The sequence below is a fragment of the Dipteris shenzhenensis genome, chromosome 5, assembly GCF_047967505.1.
Source record: "Dipteris shenzhenensis isolate YYH24624 ecotype China chromosome 5, Dip_SZ_1.0, whole genome shotgun sequence".
NCBI lineage: Eukaryota > Viridiplantae > Streptophyta > Polypodiopsida > Gleicheniales > Dipteridaceae > Dipteris > Dipteris shenzhenensis.
In genome coordinates, this window is record NC_141600.1 from 2,950,113 (window position 1) to 2,972,125 (window position 22,013).

General features: G+C 47.0%; 1 protein-coding gene across 1 annotated transcript in view; it reads right to left on the reverse strand.

Moving 5' to 3' along the window:
* Window positions 1-430: 430 nt before the first annotated feature.
* LOC147901497 (endoribonuclease Dicer homolog 3a-like) overlaps window positions 431-22,013 on the reverse strand; it is a 111,001-nt gene continuing 89,418 nt past the window's right edge. The window contains exons 26-30 of the mRNA XM_087374529.1: window positions 1,796-1,915; window positions 1,366-1,498; window positions 1,146-1,288; window positions 766-832; window positions 431-666 (exon numbers count right to left, since the gene is read on the reverse strand). Coding sequence (XP_087230655.1) covers window positions 1,153-1,288; window positions 1,366-1,498; window positions 1,796-1,915 — 389 coding nt within the window. The 3' untranslated portion in view covers window positions 431-666; window positions 766-832; window positions 1,146-1,152. The remainder of the gene's footprint in view (window positions 667-765; window positions 833-1,145; window positions 1,289-1,365; window positions 1,499-1,795; window positions 1,916-22,013) is intronic.

Here is a 22,013-nt window from a genome sequence, read left to right on the forward strand (position 1 = left end):
ATGGATGGACTGGAACTTGGAGATCTCCACTGATGCTTTTTTTCAGCTTTTTGAGGGGCTTGGGACTCCTTCCTCTCCGAACTGAAGGAGAACGTCTGGATCGCTTTCCCGAAGCAAAGCGTAGTCTGGAAGATCCTCTCGAAGCAGAAGAGATATTTTGAGCGACTTCTCCCTGAAGAGGAACATCCTTATCTTTTTCTTTAGGTTCCTTATCTTTTCCTTCAAACAGGTGTCGAAAATGTGGGATCCTTCCCAACACGAACGGTTCATCAAGGTCTTCATCTAGTCCAATAGGTCGCCTCATACTGGTTCGCTTGGTGGCCGAACTACCTCTTTCTGAAACCATTTCAATTCCCTCGAACTCTTTCTGGGGATGTCTTCTTGTTCTAGAACCACCAAGGAAAGTGGCAAGCCTTGCTCTGATATTGCAAGTGACAACTTTCTTTGTTGTGGAGATTGCGCTGTAGATACAAGTTCATACAACCTTCACAATTCCTTCTTCCACAGCCACAATGGCATCCTTGTGCATTGGACCTGAGGTTGGGATGTTCACAAAACAGTTGTACAACTGCATCAATTAGACTTTATCTACCTTTTACTTGAGATGCATTTATCCACGGTGATAAAGTGACTGAATTTTTTAAGACAGCCTCCTTGCAGCAGCATCTATGATCCAAAAACAAATTTGATGATTAATTAAATTAAGTTCATGCATTGAGCAAAGGGAACTTCAGTTCTGCTGATGATTTTAGAAGATGAAACTACCAGCTAGCTATTTCCTGTGCCACGTCCTGATGACCAAGCATGAACTTTGTTTCTGCCTTGATAGAGCCTATATATGCACGCGCACACAGACATAATGGCATTTACCAAGGGCTCCAAGGTCTTATATACTAGTTGGGTCATCCTAAATGCCCGACTGTTTGACATAATTAAAAGGCGACCAACACTCAACTGTCTGACAACTGTCCATCAGAAGATGCCAAATGTCTGACAAAATTAAAAGGCGACCAACACTCAAAATTCTCATTAAACAATTGAATGCAAATACACCTTGGAATTTCTTTGATGAAGCTCTTACAACTGATGATGATTGCAATCAAATTTAGACATATTACTCATCAATAATCAACAGTTTATAATACCTCCATCTTAAGATTGTTGTTTCAGACTCAAAAGTACTTTCACAGCCACATTGTCCATTGCTTGTTTCTTACTTGACATTGGGTCACCAACAATCTTTATAGGTCCAAAGGGAGGCCCGAAAACCTCCACTGAAAATGTGAACCTGGGAGGTGAAAACAGAAGCTTGCACACATTCATTCATAGAGACAAAATACAAAAATATGCAAATGGCCAAAGTACCTTTTTGAATGAGGTTCACCCTCTTGGTTTGATAGCTCATAAACTGGTGCTTTCCATTTCTGCCTGTGGCAGTATTCATGCAAACTAGACCTGCCACCTCCTTTTCCCAAAACCCCTATTGAGAGAAATGGATCTACATAATAAATCACACGTCCCCAAAAACAAAAAGGGGAAAAAAATAAAAAAAAACATGAAAGTGTACAAAATTCCAAATAAGTACAACAGAAATATCAACACCCACAAGTACGACAGAGATGACAGTGACTGAGAGCTTAAGCAGGCATGAGAATAATCGAGAGTGTATGGATGTGTAAATGTGAGTATGTGTGACTGCCCCTCAGGTACAGAGAGAATCTTTATACAGAAATTTATTTGCCAGACATACATATGCATGCTTGGACACATAAGCTCAAGAAACAGCATGACATACCTGGGACAGGTATGCCTGAAGTTTTCGTATCTGCGATAGCTACCTCTACATGCACGTCTTCTCTGGACTTTCTCAATGTACAATCTGCATTCTGTTGGAACTTGGCAGTGCTGTCCTTGTCTGGTACAATACAACAATGAGGTGGATAGTTGGGACCATACTTTGGTCAGCACTAGATGGACAATGTAAAAAAACTTGACAGAAATCTTACAACACAAATTATGCATCTCAGGCATAAAAAACAGTTTTCAAAGCTTATATCTAGATGAATCATGCCCAAACTCATCCTCTAAAAACACACCATAGTGCAGTTCCAATCTCTATGATAGTCACTCATACTATGGCATCCCCACTGATGCCATCAGTGCCCAACAGTGGGTGTAGACCGTAGTATAAACATATGCTCTCACACACACAAATCCACACACCCACACATACTTGAGCATCCATTTATACAAAGTCTTCGTACCGAGTCTCTCTCGGCACTCCGGAGGTGAAGGGCAGGCTTAGCCATGAGCACAAAAGAAGAAGGCTTATCAGAAAGTAGTCCAAAATCTCTTCATTCAAGCTAAAACTGCTTGTGAAGACTAAATGATTTCATTATAGTCTCTCCCAGACGAGCACTTAAATCTAGCTGATAGGGCAATGCATTTTTTTAGATCATCACACTCCACGAGACGATGTTGCTATGATTAGGAGCCTGAAGCACCATCCAAGCCTAACGAGCACGCTCAGTTTTCATCCAAAATGTTCTTTTTGCAAGACTTCTAATTTTTTGCAATGGTGTGATGACCAAAGCCGTAGTCTATTCAAGGCATGACATTTAGCAAAGCCACACAGCACCACTCATATAAACCATGCACTTTGATATGGCCATCTGCAATAGTGCACCGATACCCAAACCAATATCTGCCCCCCCTCCCAACAGAGGTCAGACCAAGTAAACGCTGCGAAGCTAAATATAGCCATCCATGAAAGTACACCAACATTGATACTAACATGTCCGCCACACCCCCCCCCCCCCTCTCCCGTATTGACCTGATCGCTTGCAAGAAATCAGGTCAATAACAATTTCCCTGATTGCTTTGAAGCAATCTTGCTAAAAACCTCGAGTCTGATGCATGATCCAGAACTTCCACAAATCGCTCTGATTGCTACATGAAGCATTTTAGATCTAAGGTATATAGCACATAGATCAGGAGGGACGTATGCTCGGACAGCGGACTCACATTGGTTGGGCACAATGGGACAATGGTCCAGCAAGGTCTTTTGGTCGTTGGAGCAAACTACCTATGGAGACAGAGGCGAGGCTTGACGCCCTAGAACATCTGCGAGGAGCAGGGCAGTGGATGGGCGAGATTGACTTAGCCATTCATGAGTCCTAGTGGGAAGGACTTCACCTTTGGAGAGACAGCATATGGTTGGGGTAGTTTTCCCGTATTAGTGTTCCCTTGAGGAGGTTGATGCAGCGTGGCAACACACACCCCGGTTTTTTCCATGTAGGACCTGGAGGCCTACTTCAGCCACTCACTGAGAGTGACCCTGAGATGGATGGGAGCCTTGATGGGATTCACTGGCAAATGATCAGAGTGGTGGGACGTTTGGTGAAGGAGTGGCACATTGACCCACCCAGTATCTCAGAGCAAGACACCTCTAGATGGCGACTTTGGCTGTGGGAGGGTAGACCCCTGAGGGAGGTCCAGTGGGATATGGGGAGTGGTTTTGGTCCTCCACGGGCGGCCTAGCTAAGATAGTGGATGAGGGGCCCTTCTTTTCCTACACCACACGGATTGGCAGGAGGCTTCAGATGGACTCATCGAGGTGGACCCCCTCGAGAGAGAGACATTGGGTGAACCAGAGAGTGCCCCGGGATGTGCACTCCAGGTTTTGGATGCGGTTGTGGTCTAGCTTGCGGCCGAGGAAGATCTCATACTTCTTCTAGCTGGCAGCCCACGGAGGCTTGCCCATCGGCCTGTGGTTGGAGCAGATGCGAGTAGAGGAGCAGTGCCATCGTTGCTCCGACGGTGTCTTGGACTATCCCGCATTGCCTATGGAGCTGTCGTAGTGCAACGAGGATCTGGATGAGAGCCCTCAGGATCATGACACGTATGTAGAGTCTTCACAGAGACTACACCTGGGCTTGGTTGACAAAGGGAGGACACACGTTTCAGATTGATGAGATCTCACTAGCCTACCGGATACAGGGTCAGAGCATCCAGAGGATTGCACTCCACGAGGTGGCCCCCCCTTACAACCTAGCTCCTCCTCCTCCTAGGGAAGACAATGTTTGGGAGGTGGTAGCCAGCATCACGGCTTGGAACATTTAGGTGGCTCATTGCAGTCTTGTCATGGGAGAGCACCCGGTTCCACCCTCGGCTACCTTAGTTGCCATCTGGCAAGATATCATCTACACTCTACGGTCCACCTGGGAGCCTGGGACTCCAGGATCTAGGGCGACTATCGAGAGCTGAGCTCATTTCTGCAAAGCTTGGCCTGCAGGTGTTTTCTACATCTTCACTCCACGAGGGATTCGCTAGCTGTATAGTCCTCCCACTTGGCTGTTAGCCCCAGTTCCAGAGATTCCCTAGGGAGTGAGTTGGGTTTCTCTGGAACAGGCCAGTTTCTTTCTTTCATCCTTTTTTGATTTTTTCCATACTCAGCACCTTCGGGGCTGCTGTCTTGTATGAAATCTTTCAAGCATTAATAGAAGGTTCCTTTCTTTGGAAAAAAAAACCCAAAGAACCACAGAGCTGATAACGGTCAGAGAGTGTTGACTTCGGTCAATGAGACTTGGCATGCGCCAAGAGGGTTAACTACAGTTAACCAAGTTGTGCCAATTTCGGTTGAAGAGATGTGCCAACTTCGGTTGAAGAGATGTGCCAACTTCGGTTGGAGAGACTTGGCCATAATTAAGGCGCCACGACCATTGGTTAAAGCCCCTTAATTACGACCAAGAGGGTTGACTTCGGTCGACCAAGAATTGTGTTCTATGTTTTGTTCACATGTTTGTTTAGTGGGGACGCCCACCTGTGACTAGGATTAATTTATTATTTGCATGCAAACCGCTAACAATTAATGGGTGCCATGGTGGTGCACTTTAATTAATTGTTGCAGGTACTATGAGGGGCTAAAGACCCAAGCAATTTGGAGCGTAGCAAGTATTTCGGAGGCCACCCGCGTGACCAAGTGCTACGAAGATCCTAGAAATTGCCCTTAGAGGCATATAATAGGACTTAAACTAGATTTTAGACAAGTGGAATGTTGCCATTTTGGAATGAGCTTGAAGCTCTGATAAAAAATTGATTCACGTTTGAATTTGTAACAGACAGCTCCACACTAAACTTGTACTCAGATTCTCTTGATGAATAAACACCTTCGGGGGGGTCCAGCCCGACAATTGTCCTGGGCCCTAGTGTATCTGTAGAGAGAGGGAGAGAGGGACACCTAGAGAAGAGAATGTTTGCAGAGTGTTTTTGTGATGAAGATTGCATTGATATCAGAGCCAGATTCACAGCTTTCTCAAGCAGTGAGGCCCAAAGAAGTAATGAGCTCATCTCTCGCGTGTGATGAAAGGAAGTGTCCTATGCTGGAATTCAGATTCCTGTATTCAAGTGGAAGCAAGAGCCACGAGGCGATGAAATTCCCGGCTAGTTCCGTTGACGTTTAATCAGAGGAGCGTTGGCCTATTTCAAGTTTTATTCAAGACTTCTGCTCTGTGGAAACAGCCATGCTCAAGCCTCTGTCCCTATCTATCTCTGGATAAATACAAGACATTGCCACACCCGTGAACCAAGGAGTCATGATGGCGCTTGTCACTGGACGGAATGCCCAAAAGAAGCCAAGCCATCATGGAATTTGAAAGACAAAGAGCTACGCTGAAATTTTCGTTAAGCTTGGTGGGCCCGAATCAACCTCCTGCAGTTGCCCCTCCATGCTGATGTATCTCTATTCAATAGTAACCGTGGCATTAAGGGCGTTATACTCTTCAAGACCAGCTAATTGAAGCAGCTTAGGTACAACGATGCTCAACGCTAAGGGATTCTAACGGGATTCGTCACCGTGCCGCAAAAGTGACTAGGTGCATGCAAAAGGTTCCGCAACGCGCGACGCTCATGTTCTCTGGAAGGCGCGACGCCGACCAAATTCACAGCCAAGATCTAAAACCTTAGGCTCTTGATGACGTGGCAAGTTAGCCGACACATGGCACACAGATGATGTGGCAGCCATCTCAACAGATGACGTGGCACTTGACATGTGGATGCTGACGTGGCACACAGGTGACCTCATGCTGACCTAGGCAGCTAACCCTAGTTTGGATAGTTGACCCATGGTTAGTGAAACCCTAGTCAAGTTAACTACAGTTAGTTAACTCTGGTTAGTTGAACCAGTATCCGATCAGTTCAACCTTGGCCCAATTAATCTGGCCTTACCAGACCAGTCTGGTTGGTGTAACTAGAGTGTGACCAGTCCAGTTAGTCCAATCACAGACTAACCAAACCAAAACCAACTAGTCTGGTTAGTGTAACCAGCCGGTTACAAATCCAGTTACTGTCATTTATAATTTTATTTTTTATTTCTTTTAAGACAGTTGCAAAGACAATTCTGGCCATCAATTTTAACCTACCTTTTCCTATTTAAAAAAAAAACTAAAAAGCAAAGAAATCAAAGATTTGCAGAAAAAGAATATGCATGCCTTTGAGAGGTGAAAGAGGGAAAAAAAAAACAGATGCTTTTTGAATGTCATTTGCAATAGCCAGAAAAGGGGCACACAGCTTTGAGTTTATGCCTTGAGGTGACAGCCCGGCACTGGCACAAGTTGTGAATGCAAGACACCTCTTGTTGAGGTATTTTTCTCTTTAAAAAGCAAAGGCTGATTGCATCAGTTGCATACACAGTGTGTGTGAGAGTTGCAGATCTCAAACAAGTTGCAGAGATGGCTTCACAGCAGCATGCTGAATCATCCCATGAGGGAATGGTAGAGTCTAACCAGGTACAACAGGCTGTGGCTATACAGATAAATAAAGAGAATGCCTATAGAGAGTTGATTACTCAGTTGGGAGAGGCAACAAGCAATCCCTTGTTTCGCAGGATGGTACAATCTCTTTTTGAGGGAAAGCCAGAGACGCCTCCCTCTAGAGCAGATCAAAAAGAAGTGGCGGGCAAAAAGAGGAAAAGAGCAGGTCCTCTTCCTAAGAAGAAAAAGGTGAAGCATCATCACAGTTCATCTAGTTCGTCTTAATCTTCTAGCTCTACCTCTTCATCCTCAACATCATCTCCTTCTTCTGAATCTTCAGAGCCAAAGAAGAAGAAGTCCAGCAGGAAGGCAAAGACTAAAGAATTCAAGGATGGTGGGAAGTGAGTAAGATTTGCCACTTACAATGGCCAATATGGCCAAGCTGAAAAGGCTATGCAGTTCATAAGGAAGTTTGATGTTGCCTTCAGCCTGGAAAATTTCAGAGAGTCCTCAAAGCTTCATATGGTTGGCTTACACTTGACTGGTACAGCCAGATAGCAAAAACAGCCAACTATGTAGCCCCCATGAAATGGAAGGACTTCAAGAAAGCTTTCTATAAATAGTTTATTCCCAAACAGTTTCGGGATCATGTCCTTCTTGGTTGGGGGAGATGTCTTACAACCAGAAATTTTGGGACGCATACTTGCAGGTTTCGCCTTTCAATAATATTTTTGACAAGACTCAACTCAGGAAGTACCGGGCCGGACCCACTTCAAAGATAAAGGCCCAAGTGAACACCAAATATATTAAAGAAATATCAGCTCTTATGCATTCAGCCAATGTGGCTAGTCTCATGTACATGCAGGATCCTACTAGTGTGCCTTCACTACAAGCAAGGCTACCGGGGGATAAAAAGCCAGCAACCCCTAAGTTTGAAACAAGAGAGTTACCCAAGGCTCAGAAGAGGGGATTTCAGCCTCAGAAGCCAAGGGGAGACCAAGTGCAAAAGCCCTTTAAGGGAAGACCACAGTTTACCCTTGAACAGATTAAAACGTTCAGGAAAGAGGGTAAATGCTTCAGATGCGGCAAAGAGGGGCATGTGGCTGCCCAATGCCCAGAAAAGCCTTCTACTTCGAAGGGAAAAGAGGGCAAAGAAGCCACGGGGACCGCAAAAGCCAATGGCAGGAGGAATTCCTGACATACTGGGTCATGTTTCAAACCCAGAGGAACGAGAATTGCTGCCACCTTGGGGCAAAGTCAGAGACCAGCAAGCGCTGATTTTATTTGATCCAGGGGCTACTGATAACTTTATATCAGAGGATCTAGCCCTGAGGCTGGGAATAAAGACACAGGAGTTGGGCAGGGCTCTGGATGCCGACCAGATGTTCTGTGGGAACCCTGTGCCAGCCACTCCCTTGATAGGGAAGCTCCGTCTTCATGTACAGAGTTATGTGGATCAGGAAGACTTCTTCATTTCTCCACTGACACATCATGATGTAGTCTTGGGTATGCCTTGGTTTCATCGCAAGGCAATGAACTTGACCCTTCCTGAGAGAGTGCTCGAGTTTGTACATAGGGGCAAAGTACATCATGTGGTTGCTAGGAATAGAGGGGAAACTATTCCCAATGTATCAAAAAGTTCTATTGGAAAATAAATAAAGTCTGCGGTTTCAGCTTATATGGTTTTTGTAAAAGAGAGAGATACGGAAATGCATGCTGTCTCCAAAAAAATTTCAGTTTCTTGAAAATTTTAAAGATTGCTTTTCTGACGCTTTGCCAAAGGAGCTACCCCCTAAGAGACCTGAGGATCATGGCATAGAACTCATTCTTGGCAGCGAACCACCCAATAGGCCCCCATACAGAGTTAGTACAACTCAACAAGAGGAGATTATGACTCAGGTGCATGACTTGTTGTCCAAGGGGCTGATTCAGCCCAGTTCTTATCCTTTTTGTTCCCCTGTACCGCTAGTACAGAAGAAAGATGGCTCATTCCGTATGTGTGTCGATTACTGCTTACTGAACAAAATGACCATCAAGATGTAAACCACTCGGTGCTTTCTGTCATTTCAGACAACGGATTTTGCAGAGGCGTTTGAATGAAATGATTGCGAGTTGCCAAACACATATACTTGAACTTAAGAGTTTGCAATTAAGCTGGAATTAAGACTTATACAGCTTAAACACAAAGTGACATCATTGGAAATTGCAATATGATTGAGGGGCCAAGACGCCCCCCCCCCTCATCCAGGCTCACTTTATTCTTGAAAATGGAGATACAAGACCAAGGTGCAATGCACCTTCCAAACTGATGAACTCAGTGAAAACCTAGGACCTAAATACAAGACTCAAGAGCATATGTACAAGGTAGACAACAAAAAGGAGGACTCCAAGCTCAGGTTTCAACTCTTGGCTTGCCCAGTCCACAAGGAAGAAGCCTGCAACAATCACCACTTACATCCAACATTAGAGGCAAGCACTAGTTTCTAGAAAGATAGTAGAAACAACATGAAATAGTGCCGTAAATGAGATAAACTTGACAATACATACTCCCTTCGTGACTTGACCCTTTTGTAGATGAAGTCCTTGATGCCTCTGAAGCTACCTTGGGTGAGGAGAGGGTGGAAAAGGGGCTGGAATGAGAACGCTTAGAAAAACAGCCTGTAGGCTAGAGAGAGAAAGCCTTTATGGAGTGATAGCTGTAGAGAGAGAGAGTGCCAATGCTGATCCCAAGGGAGGGGATGTAAGAAAGGAGCTGCTGCTGTTCCAGAGGTGCACAGAAAGGCAGATTTATGCAAGGGGAATGGGCTGGAACAATAGAGAGAGAAATTCTGCAGTCGAGAGTAAAAGACTGCAGCAGGAGAGAGAAAGGGGCTGTGGCTGCTCCAGGCTAGGAGAAGGAGAGAGAATAATGCTGCTGTTCCAAAAGAGCTGAGAGGGGGCAGATTTCTGGAGAGGTGGGGCTGGAACTGTAGAGAGAGTGTGCTGCTGTAGAGAGAGAAAGTGCTACTCAGGTGAGAGAATGGCCTCGGGAGAAGCTGGCTGCACCCAAGGAGCTGGAAGAGAGGTCTTGCTGCATCAACCAAAAGGAGAGAGAAGAAAAGTGACGAATTTTTCATGTAGGGAATGAAGGGGAGAGACCTTCTTTTATAGGCTCAGCCCCCCCCCCCAGGCTTAGAGTGGAAGGTGGACACTTGTCCTAGAGTGGAAGGTGGACACTTGTCCTAGATTTTTGGTGGGCTGCAGTCCCAAAGAGGACAGCCCACAACCTGCCCCAAATCTACCAGATTTGGGGCTAGACACTTGGCCTGCATGCCCTGCCACTTGCCATGCATGCTGCCACATGTGTGGGACAGGTGGACTGACCTGCCAGCTCAGATTCCATGTGGCAGTCTGCCACGTGGAAGCTGCCACGTGTCACTCCCAAAAACCCTAAAATTTCAAAGTTGTCAAAATTCAATTCTGATCGCACCCACGGGTTCCTAACAGCTTAGACTATCTATTGACGTACTCTAAGGTCATAATTGAGCCATACTAAGCTCATTTGTTTGTCGTCTTATCTTGTATCTCCATTACTCTTGGCATGCTGCCAGGCCCACACCCAAAGCTCAGGGAACATTCTCTTGAATGGTTCCTAGGTCAGTATGCAATCTGTGCATTTGATTGGTCCCATGTTTGGGTACTTAGGTGGGGTGTGGTTTCCAGATGTCCCTCTCAAAGAGAGGCCATCACTCTTGTGGGTCACTAATGCCCATAACCCCAAGCAAGGGGATTCACCCTCAAATGCTAGACCTAGTCCCCATTGTCCGTAACTGAACAGTAGGAAAACATTTCATTTCTTAATAAGCATACTATGGAAAAACAAAAAGAAATAGTACCAAGCAAGTGGATACATGTTGAAGCAAGATGACATTCCCTCCGTCTTTCATTCGGTTGTCCTCAACTGAAATGCTTCCTCATAAGCATCCAGGATTTCAGGACACTCCTAAAATGTAGCTCTGTCCACCCATTGGGCATCGGTGGATGGGAGCCCTCTGAACTTCAAAAGGTACATCTTGCGAGTCGTGCCTCGACGTCCCGTAGTGAAGTTATGCAGAATAATTTGCTCTGGGATCAACAAGATCTCAGGTGTCCTCTACTTCACGTGCATCGTCCAGTGTGGGCTCTTGAGGTGGTTCCCCAATGAAGGGTTTCACCAAGCTTACGTGGAAGACATCGTGGATCTTCCAATGCTCTGGAAGTCTCAATCGGACTGAGACATCATTTATTACCTGCAACACCTGAAAAGAACCATAATATCAAAAGGATAGCTTGAAGTAGATGCGCTTTTTGCCTACTTTGGTTTTTAACCGGGCTTTCTCAAATTTCAAGAAGACCCATTGGCCTTCTTTCACTGCAAACGCCCTCCATCTTTTATTTGCAGCTGCTCTTTGTTTCTCCTGTGCCTTTTGAATGGCTGCTCGAACCGTGGCATAAGCAAAGTCATAATCCTCCAAGAATTGATCAACGGCAAAGATTTGCATGAGTGGAGTTGGTAAAGATCTACCATATACAATTTCGAAAGGAGCTTTTCTAGTGGAGGAATGAATTGTGTTGTTATAAGCAAACTCCACAAGAGGAAGGAATTTCTCCCAAAAGGTTTGCTGGTCATGCACATAAAATTTCAGCAAATCCAAGAGTGTACTATTCGTAACTTCAGTTTGGCCATCCGTTTGAGGATGAAAAGCTGAGGAGAAACTTAGAAGAGTTCCAAGGTTCTCAAACAAAGCCTGCCAGAAGTTACTAGTGAACTTTGAGTCTCTATCTGATACTACAGACTTGGGCATGCCGTGTTGTCTAAAGATGTGTCTAATAACTAAATGGGCAGCTTCAGGTGCCTTGAGATTTTTTCTGCAAGGAATAAAGTGGGCTTGCTTGTTGAATCAATCTACTATCACCCAAATCATGTCATGATTTTGATTGGTCCTGGGAATTCCTGTAATGAAGTCCATGGTGATGTGTTCCCATGGTCTCTCAGGAATGCGTAGGGGCTGAAGTAAACCCTTGGGTTTTCCTCTCTCATACTTAGCTTTTTGACATGCAAGACAAGCTGAAATGTAGGCAGCAGTGTCATTTTTCATGTTAGACCAGTAGAAAAATTTATCCATGGCTGAAAAAGTGGCCACAATACCCCTATGACCAACATAGGGTGGGTTATGGCTTTCCTCCATCACTTTAGATCTAAGCTGCTTTGTGATACATAGTTTGTTCTCCATGAATAAATAGCCATCCCTGATGTGGTAGGCATGATGGGTGCCTCCATCTTTCAAATGTGCCGATGGCTGAGCAAAATCAGCATCTCCCTCATAGAATTCTTTGAGGACTGTTAGCTCATCATGATAGGGAACTGAAATATGGTGAAGCCGTGGTCTACGAGAAAGGGCATCAGCCACTACATTCTAGATTCCCTATTCCGTGCATTGATGATGTGCTAGATCAGTTAAATGGAGCTTCAGTTTTCAGCAGGATAGATTGGTTGTAATTCATGCCATCCATACTTGGAAGTATTATCTTTTGGGTGCAAATTTTACAGTTAAAACAGATCACCCAAGTCTGAGATAATTTCTGACTCAGACAAAACTCTCCGAGAAGCATATGAAATGGGCAAATATGATGTCAATGTATCATTTTCTTTTTTTCTTTTTTTTGCAAAAAGAGACTTCTATTAAGTATTAAAGAAAAACCGCTAGAGCAAGCTCCATACGGGATACATCATGCAATGCACGAAAAGCTCAAGAGCCAAAAAGAAAGGATTGAGGCTGATAGTGCCATCTCAATCCGGTAGAAACCTCCGAGAAAAAGGGAGAACCCCTCCAAACTCGAAGAAATATAGTCCTTCTAGAAGAGGCTGCCCGTGAAGAGCCCTGCATGCTAGCCCATATGGCTCTCCAAATGTGCCAAGAGGAACAGCTAGCCAAAATCTCCCAAGAGGTGTCCACTGAAACATGAGAAGCTCTGAAGGGAGTAAGTGGTACATCCCGCAGAGAGCAGGGCTCTATCACCTGCCGGCGGACCGAGAGTGCCCAAGAAGAAGGCTCACCCTCATAAAACACCTGGGGCCCGGTAAGAGATAACCATGCGACCGAGCCCCAAGTCATGAAGAAAGGGGAAGTGTGAAAGATGTTGAGTATCCGAGCAACCCCTTTCCAAACAGTCCTCGCCTAACTGCAGTCCCAAAGGCAATGTCGCACTGACTCCTCTGCAGAATGACAACGAGGACAAGTGGGATCAGCCCCAAATCGTGATCTCCACACGTTCACTGCAATCCCTCCATGAATAGAAAGCCAAAAGAAAAGAGTGATCTTTCTATTTCTGAGGGATTTCCAGAGCCTCCTCCAGAAATTTCTACGCAAATCTGCGGTGATGAAGAAGCTTTCCCAATGGGGGGCTCTGGAGGGAATCCAACCCCTACTGTTCAGCTGAAATCTCTTGGCATTACCAACCGTGAAACGAAAGAAGGGAATCCCCCTCTCTCAGTGCCCATGATCTATCCACTCCCACTCTCCTGGGTCCCACTGCAAGCACCTGATAGGTGCACCTCCATATAACCACAACCTCCAGGATCCCAAGGCCAAGAGCAGAGGGTCAGGGTCTAAGTACCACTGCAAGCCCGCTCCATGGTCCACAAAACCAGCAATCCTGACAGGCTGAAAGGAAACCTCAAGAAGAATGCCATCCTTGGATGTAGAAAGTAAACCTCCATCCCCAACATCAAAGACCAGTGTGTCTTCCCCGAGACCTCGGAGAGCGATCACCTGTAAAGGAACTGATGTCCTCGAAAAAGCCCCCATCCAAGTGGTGGAAGTAATAGGCAACTCAACTGTCCATTCCATTGGGATGGCTGCATCTATTTGCTGAATCTTGCGTGCTGCCCCTCTGAGGTGATCCACGGACTGCAGTCTCTGATCCTCAGGTAGCCTGATAAAAGATTTCCAAGTGCCTACTGTGTAGGCAGGGCCCCTCTCCCATTTAGACCACTGCATGTAATGGGAAGTGCCCAGTGGTCTGGCATGCTAGTCAAGAATACTATCATTCCAAATGATCGGCTGCCTATCAATCTCTTCGACGGTAGGAGGTGGAATCCTTCGAAGAGTGTTCTTGAAGCTCCCCCAAGCTTTCAGGATGGCAGTCATGAGAGGAGAGGCAGGATATTTGAGAGGGGCTGAAGTGAAAATCCAGCGAGAGCTGTCCACCCAATCATCTCCCAAGGTTGGTGTGCAAGCCTGAATGCGTCCAAAAAAGAAATCCCTCCAAGGTTCCTGCCCAAGCATGAGTCCCCTCACCACCACCTTACAAAGCAATGCCCTGCACTGCAAGTCCGGGAGAATAATGGTCTCCCAGGCCACCCTTGCTGCAACATCTGCTGTGCCATCAAGTCCACTCCATAAAAAATTCCTGACTAGTTTGATGAGCTGAGTGATGCAATCCCTAGACCGGCACCAGCAAGAACACACAAACCAGAAGGTGGCCAAGAGAACCTGGTCCACTACCACAACTCTAGATGCAAGGTCGAGTTTGGCAGAGCTCCAGAAAAGGAGCTCTTTCCTTATACTTTGTAGTACTGGGGCAAACTGCTGTGCTCGAGAGATGTCCAATCCTACCTGGCATCCCAAATACCTGATAGGAACACCCCTCTGAATCCAGGAAAAACCAATGTCAACTCCCCAGCCTGGAGTGTCCTCATCACTGATCCAAAAGCCAAAGGATTTATGCCAGTTAATGTGTGCCCCTGCAGCTGAGCAAAAAATATCCAAGGCTGTCCGGAAAGAATCAAGTGATTGCAAGGAGGCCTCAATAAAAATAGCAGTGTCATCAGCCAACTCAAAGTCAAAATGCTCTTGAAATGTCTCAAGGGCAATCTCAGCCCAAAAAGCTCAGCCTGAGATCTAAGGAAGATACTCATAGCTTCTGCCACAAAAAGAAAGAGGAAGGGGGCTAAAAGGCATCCCTGACGAACTGATCTGGAAATCTGAAACTTGTCACCCCTTACCCCTCCAATCAAAACCTGGCTGTGGGCTGATCCGTAAAGGGAGGCCACCCCTCTGATCCAAGCATCTGAAAATCCAAACCGTAGAAGAGTGTCCTCAAGAAAACCCCCATCTACTCTGTCATAGGCTTTCTCGAAGTCCAAGAGTAAAACTGCTAGCCTCTGCCCACTCTGCATAGCCCACTCTGTGGCTTCCCAAAAGGAAAAGATATTATCAAAAAAGCTCCTGCCGTGCACAAAGCCTGTTTGAGTATCATGGATGAGGTCTGGAAGAAGGGGCTGTAATCGGATGCTGATCGCCTTGGAAAGGATTTTGTAAAGAGTGCCCAAAAGAGTGATGGGTCTCCAATGGGATACAAAATTCCTGTTGCCACATTTCGGGATAAGGTGAATGAGTCCCTTGGTCAGTGAGTCAGGCATCTCACCCGAGTCCCAAATGCCCTACAAGGCTGAAGTAATATAATCACCTACCATATCCCAAAAGGCTATAAAAAAGGGAGTAAAACCATCGAAACCAGGGCATTTGCCCTTATGAAGGGCAGAGAGAGCAGTCTTGAATTCTGTGTTGGTAAAGCGTGCATCAAGTGAGCATAACATCTCTAGGGTGACCAACACAGGTAAACTCTGCCAAACTTCATCTCTAGCCACCTCTCTGGCCTGTGAGTTCGGATCTGCGGAAAGTAGGGAGGTATAGAAAGCTGTCGCTAAATGCATGACGGTTCCCGGATGGGACTGCAAAACGCCGTCAGAGTCAATAAGCTGCCTGACACTCTCTCTACTATGTCTCGGACCAAGTGTAGAGAAAAAGTGTTTATTGACTCTCCCTCCCATCTGTATCCAAAAGGACTCCCGTGCATGGAAGGCATACTCTGCTCTCTGATTAAGCAAGGTCTGCAAGTGAGCCCTTGCCACAGCAAGGCGCTCCTGTATCCAAGCAACTGATGGTCGTTTCTACTCCTCCCTCTGTAGGGCTGCCAACTACCGGCGGATACCGATCTCTCGGCTGAGTACCTCACCTCGCCAAGCACTAGCAACGGAGTGATAGAAGTCGCTGATAGTTGCAAGTGCTGTGGCCACATGTGAAGGACCGGCCACCCCCCCTTGCATATGAGAAACCCAAATCTCCAACACTGCCTCTGTGAGAGTCTCATCCGTGTATAAGGCGTTTGGGATCCTGATACTATGAGACCGTCCTCTCAGATGAGGCTCTGAAATGAACAAAATTACCGGAAAATGGTATGAAGTGGAAACACCGGGTGCAATGCAAACTGTCCCCCCTCTATCAAGAGCCCAGTCACCCACATAGAATCTGTCAATCCGAGCATGTTCGACAATGAAAACAAAAGTGACTGAGACTGAACAAGAAATGCATCATCTGACCAAACATCTCTGCCACTGAACCTAGGCTGCTCTCTCAAGGGAGTGGATACCACCTTCTCTGCCCCCTTTCTTATCAGAAGGTGTCTCAACCATGTTGAAGTCACCTCCAATAATCCATGAATCTGCAATGTCAGCCCACGAGAGCAAATCTTTCCAAAACAAAACACGGTCCCCTCTATTGTTCGGAGCATAAAGGTTGAGGAAACCAACCTTACGTCCGTCAATCAGAAGTAAAACCCACTGGGCCCTGGAGGGGGTTATGGTACTGTGTCCAATGACCAGAGGGAGAATAGAGTCTGAAACTGAAATGCATGTACCTCCTCTGGTTCCCAAGGCAGGAAGCCAAAAAGTCCGGCCTGAGAGCAGCTTACCTGACTTGGAGCAATCTCTGATATCCAGCTTGTGTTCCTGAAGAAAAAGAATGTCTAGGGAACCACCTGAAACACCTTAATAAAGCTGATTCCTGATCAGCTGTCTGCGACGGCGATGAGGGATGCCGCCCAATCCCTGTATATTCCAACTAGCTATCCTCATCGGCGGAAGGAAGTGGGTTGGAATACCTTACCCGACCTGGTGGCAGAAACAGAAACCTCTACCGGAGCAGACCTCCTGCCATACACACGAGGTCCAAGGGGAGGAAAGTCCACAGGTGAGAGAGAGAAGGATCTCTCAAGAGGGATGCCGATAACTGGCTCTCCAAAAGTAGAGGGTACAAAATCATCATCTGGGAGGCTAGAGAGGTCCTCCAAAGCGAAAAAAGAGTTCCGCTGAGTCAGTCTTGGGGAGGGGGTACGAAGGATTCCTACCGAAGCAGAAAGAGAATGTAAAACCCCCTTCCCTCTGTCCAAAGAGGGAGGCACCTGTCCTGGATCTTGATCAAAAAGTGGTGCGGACGAGGTGCCAACAACTTGCGCTGCTGTGGAAGGTACAGCCTGAACCAAGGGTGGAGTCGAACAAAGCTCCTGAACAGTAGTCTCCTCTTGAGGCTCCAAGGGGATAGCCTCCGAAGAGGTGGAGGAGTGAACTAAAGTAGAGGGCCTAGCCGCGACCGGAACCCACCGTGGGCGAAAGGTGGTGCGGGGTGCCGAAGGGACTCAAGTAGCCCTAGGAGAGGGGGGAGCCCGTGTCTGAGGCCGTGTCTGTGGAGCGGTGGGTCCTGCTCCAGCTCTCTGTCGTAAGCTAGTACGAGCTGGTTGCTTTGTGGGCCTCTTTTTCTTCTTTAGGCAATCTCTGGTGAAGTGCCCCGAGGATCTGCAAATCCTGCACTGGTCCTGCCGACCTGCAACCTCAAATCTCTGGCGGAAGAAAGACCCATCGGGTCGCTGTAGCATGATGTGGTCATCTAAAATATTGGGGTCCTGGACAATGACCCTAACCCTGGGTATCCCGTCCATCCTGACCGCCTCAGCAGCCGAAGAGGGCTCGCCAGGGAGAGGGGGGATCTCTGCCACCACATCAAACCTCTCGCCAATAACTGAAAGAAGCCGGTGATAAACTGAGGGAAGACCAGGGAACCTGATGAAAACAGAAACTCCCTGCTTGTCCTCTTCAACTGGGTCAAATCCCAATTGAAAAGGAAACAAAAAGATCCTCCTGTAGCCTAGAAGTAGAAACCCGGCCTGTAGCAGGTCTCTCGTGATGTCCGGGGAATCTAGGCACACCTGAAAGAAACCCCGTCCCAACAAACGAACATCCTTGAGGTGGGGGGCGAGGTCCTGAGGAAGCGCCGCTAGCATCCAATCTCTAGCTTGTGACCTGGAGGGGTGTGAGCCATGAATGCATGCGAAGAGAGTCGTATAACACTCATGCTCCAAATCCTTTTGCAACTGCTGCAGCTCGTCTTTTGAAAAAGTGACAGTTCTCGCGGCCGGTGTGAGCGGAGACGGATTGACTGAATGGGAACCCATTCGTCAGTCGAGGTGTGTTGGCCGATTCAAACACAAAAAATAAAAACTCCATCCGCTTTCCTGAAACCCAGGAGACCCCTATAAGGGAATAGGGGTACTCTAGATGAAGGAGTGGGTGAAGAAGAAGGGAGAGAGAAGAAGAAACCAAAGGGAGACAGCGGCAGCAAGGGGGAGGAGGGGAGAGGGGGGAAGGATAGAGGAGAGGAGGAGTGGAGGAGAGGGGGAGAAGAGGAGTAGAGGAGAGGGGAAGGAGAGAGGAGGAGAGGAGATGGGAGGAGAAGCAAGGAAGAGCAGGGGGGGAGAGGAGGGGATAGGCTGCAGCGGGGGGGGGGGGGGGGGGCGGGAGCAGCAGCCTGCAGCGGGGGGGGGGGGGAGCAGCAGCAGGCGCGGGGGGGAGCAGCAGCAGGCGCGGGGGGGGGGGAGCAGGCTGCAGCACAGGGGGGGGAGGCTGCAGCAGGTAGGAGGGAGGGGCAGCACGCAGGGGAGAGGGCAGCGCGGGGGAAGGGGGCAGTGCGGGGGAGAGGGCAGGTAGGAGGGGGCAGCAAGGAGGGAGCAGCAGGGAGCGGGGAGAGAAGCAGCAGGAGGAGTGGGGAGAGGAGCAGCAGCAGGGAGGAGGAGCAGTAGGAGGGAAGGGAGGGGGCAGCGAGGAGGGGAGCAGGAGGAGCCGCACGAGGAGCGGGGAGAGGAGAGTAGCAGTCGAGCAGGGAGAGGAGGAGAGCAGGAGGAGTGGGGAGCAGCAGCAGCCGAAAGTGGCATGTTGCCATTTTGGAATGAGCTTGAAGCTCTTATAAAAAATTGATTCACGTTTGAATTTGTAACAAACAGCTCCATGCTAAACTTGTACTCAGATTCTCTTGATGAATAAACACCTTCGGGGGGGTCCAGCCCAACGATTGTCCTGGGCCCTGTCCTGGGCCCTAGTGTATCTATAGAGAGAGGGAGAGAGGGACAACTAGAGGACAGAATGTTTGCAGAGTGTTTTTGTGATGAAGATTGCAAAAACCATGGACATTTTGGCCACGAGGGACTGGCCTAAAGGAAGCGTCAACTTCCTAGAAGTCCCTAGTCTAGTTCGAAGTGCACCCACTAGGCCCAAATGCTACGTCAAGGCAAGGCTAAGAGGGGTCTAAATGTTGGGCCCAAGGAAAACCAATGTTTCATTGGTAAAAGAGGGCTAGAGCTTTAATGTGGGGGAAAACCAACTGTGTTATTGGTAAGGAGGGTTAGGGGTTTAATGAGCCACGTGGCAATTTGTCATGCACCTTTCTCTCTAAAGGCCCTACATCCAACGTTTCACTCCTATCCTTCATTTTGAACGAGATTTTCCACGCTATCCTCTTTCTCTCTCTATGGCACGCTTTCCTAGGCGCTTCATTTAATGCTATACGAACAGTACAGATGCTTTTAATTCTGTACGGACTGCGTAAACTGCTGTACTTGCTGCTGGCATGCATCCCAAGGCTCCTTCTCTCCTCTAGAACCCATGGCACGCATTCCCAGACTCGTTTTTGCTGCTGTGCGGTGATTTCTGCAACTGGCATGCACCCCGAGGTGGTTTTTTGAAGCTATGTTGGCTGTCGGTGCACCTCTCGGAGCCCTGTTGCTGATGTTCTAGCCTTTTTCTCGTGTTTCTGGCCTCTGCACTGTGAGCCTTGCTCTTCTTTCTGTTCTCAACTCCCAGAATCTGTCTCTCTCATTCTCTCTCTTTTCCCTTGGCTGGGAGTCATTTTCTACACCCCTGGGGGCCTGGACAGAGGATAGGTGCAGGAAAGAGCTTGCCCCTTTTCCATGGACAGCAGGTATGGTCCATGTATATTCTGACTTCCTTTTGGTTTGCATGTGCTATCTTGGAAGCTTGTTGCTTTGCATTTTGTCGTTTTGCTTTCTTTCTGGGCATTCAGAGAGACAGTGTGTTGCATTTTTATGCCTTGAGGCCATTTGAACATTTGTTTTGGACTTGGGGAATGCAATGCCACTCACAGTTGGACACAGATAGTGGAAATGCCTTTGCCTTGCTTGGCAGTTGGGTGCTAGTGTGCACTAGAATTGGATGCAGATTGTAGCCAATGATTGGCTTGGACAATGGGATTGCCAGTGAAGCAAAGTACAAGGGTGAGCCCTTGTGGGATGGAATCTTTCTCTCATGTTTTCCCCTGAACCTGCAAGTTGGTTGCTAGGTCTAGGGTTGTGTGATAGCAAGGTTTCAGTGTATGGAATTCACCACCAGTTTGTACATGGAAGATCTCCTTCGGTATTCCAGTCAGCTATAATATGAATAGCTGGACAGAAAAGGATTGGCACAAGTAAGAGCCTGGGTAGAGCTGTGTGGCTAAGGCTAGTTGTTGGAAACAGCTCCGGGTTGTGTGCAAACTTTATGTGCTAGAGGGATTGATGCTGGACATTGCCTAGTTTGTTTATGTGGATTCCTGGAGCAGCTTGTCAGAGAATATTTGCTGATTTGGATGTCAGCTTGCCAGAGAATTTGTGTTGCTTATGGTTGCCATTTTGGCCATGGATTATGCACTTGGATATGTGCTGGATTTTGGATGCCTTGTGCTATGGAATTATGCATTGAGGCTCCTTTTGAGCTGTCCCCCCTCCTCATGCATTGCATGATGTACTCCCGCATTTGAGCTTGCTCTTGCGGTTTTCATTCATAATGAAGTAATTTTCTTGAAAAAAAGAAAGAATTATGCATTGAGGCTGGATGCCTTTGTAAACTAGGGATTGGCTTGTGTTGTAGGTTGTTGAATGCCAACCAGGATAAGATTCAGTTGGCTGGTTTTGGATAAGAGCAAGATAGTGACCTTGTTGTATTGTTTGCCTTCTGAATAAGTTAAAGAAATACCGAAAGGGGCGCCAACGATTTTGGGGCCAATCTGGTGTTGCACTTAGGGGCAATCTAGCTCTTGAATATTGTTTCAGTATATGCTTGGCTTTGCTGGATCTATTTCTAAGTGGCTGTACTGAGTATTGAAGTGACTGTAATTTATGACTAATGGCTGTAATTGAAATGTATGCAAGTTAGTTATGGTTTACTGCCCTTTAGGAAACTGAGGCCGGTTCCATTACCTCATCATTTGGAGCAGCCAATCCATAGCAGACAGAAGTAGCAGAAGGGGCAGCCTTGGGCCTATACTCAGTCGGTGAAACCCTAGGGTGGCATATGGATCGTCCAATGAAGTGGTGGAGAAAAAGGCTGCGTCTCCTTTGGCATTACAAAGTCCCTCTTCGACAACAGCTTTTCCTATGGCGAGTTCTCCTTGGCATTTTTCCATCTGGACAGTTACTCGCACACAGACATATTGCTTCAGCAGTTTGTCACAGATGCTCGCACTCTACTAAATCAGTGATCCACATCTTTTGGTCCTGTCCAAATACTTCTGATCTCATTGCTCTCATCAGACAGAGGCTTCGACAGCGATTTCCTACTGTTACTTTTGGCAGATTTTTCTGGTTGTTTGGATTTCATCCCCAGAGACAGGGTTTTGATTTATTTTTCGTATGGGTGCGATATTGGACCCTATGGACTTTATGGATGGATAGAAATCATAGAGTCTTTGGTGATCCACTATTTTCATCCTTCCTTTTTTTCAAACAATCTCTGCAACAATCATTCTACGATTGTTTTCAGACTCGTTTGATTGATCAGGATGTGTATACAGCCTATACTGAGATCTTTTCTTGCGTAGTAGCTACTTCGCTTTTGAAGCAGCTATGAATGTAATTATTCTATAGAAATAAAGATTTCATCTCACAAAAAAAAAGAAGGTGACCCTAGGGCCTAAAGGAGCTGCAGACTGAGCTAGAGTGGCAGCCCCACCTAGGCTGGCTTTCCGGACAACAAGATGGAAGACATGCTTTGAACAGAGAGTCTACATACGTTCAGTGGAGCACACGGGCTCAGGTGCCAGGCATATAGTAGGAGAACCTTCTGCTATTGTATCTTGTCCA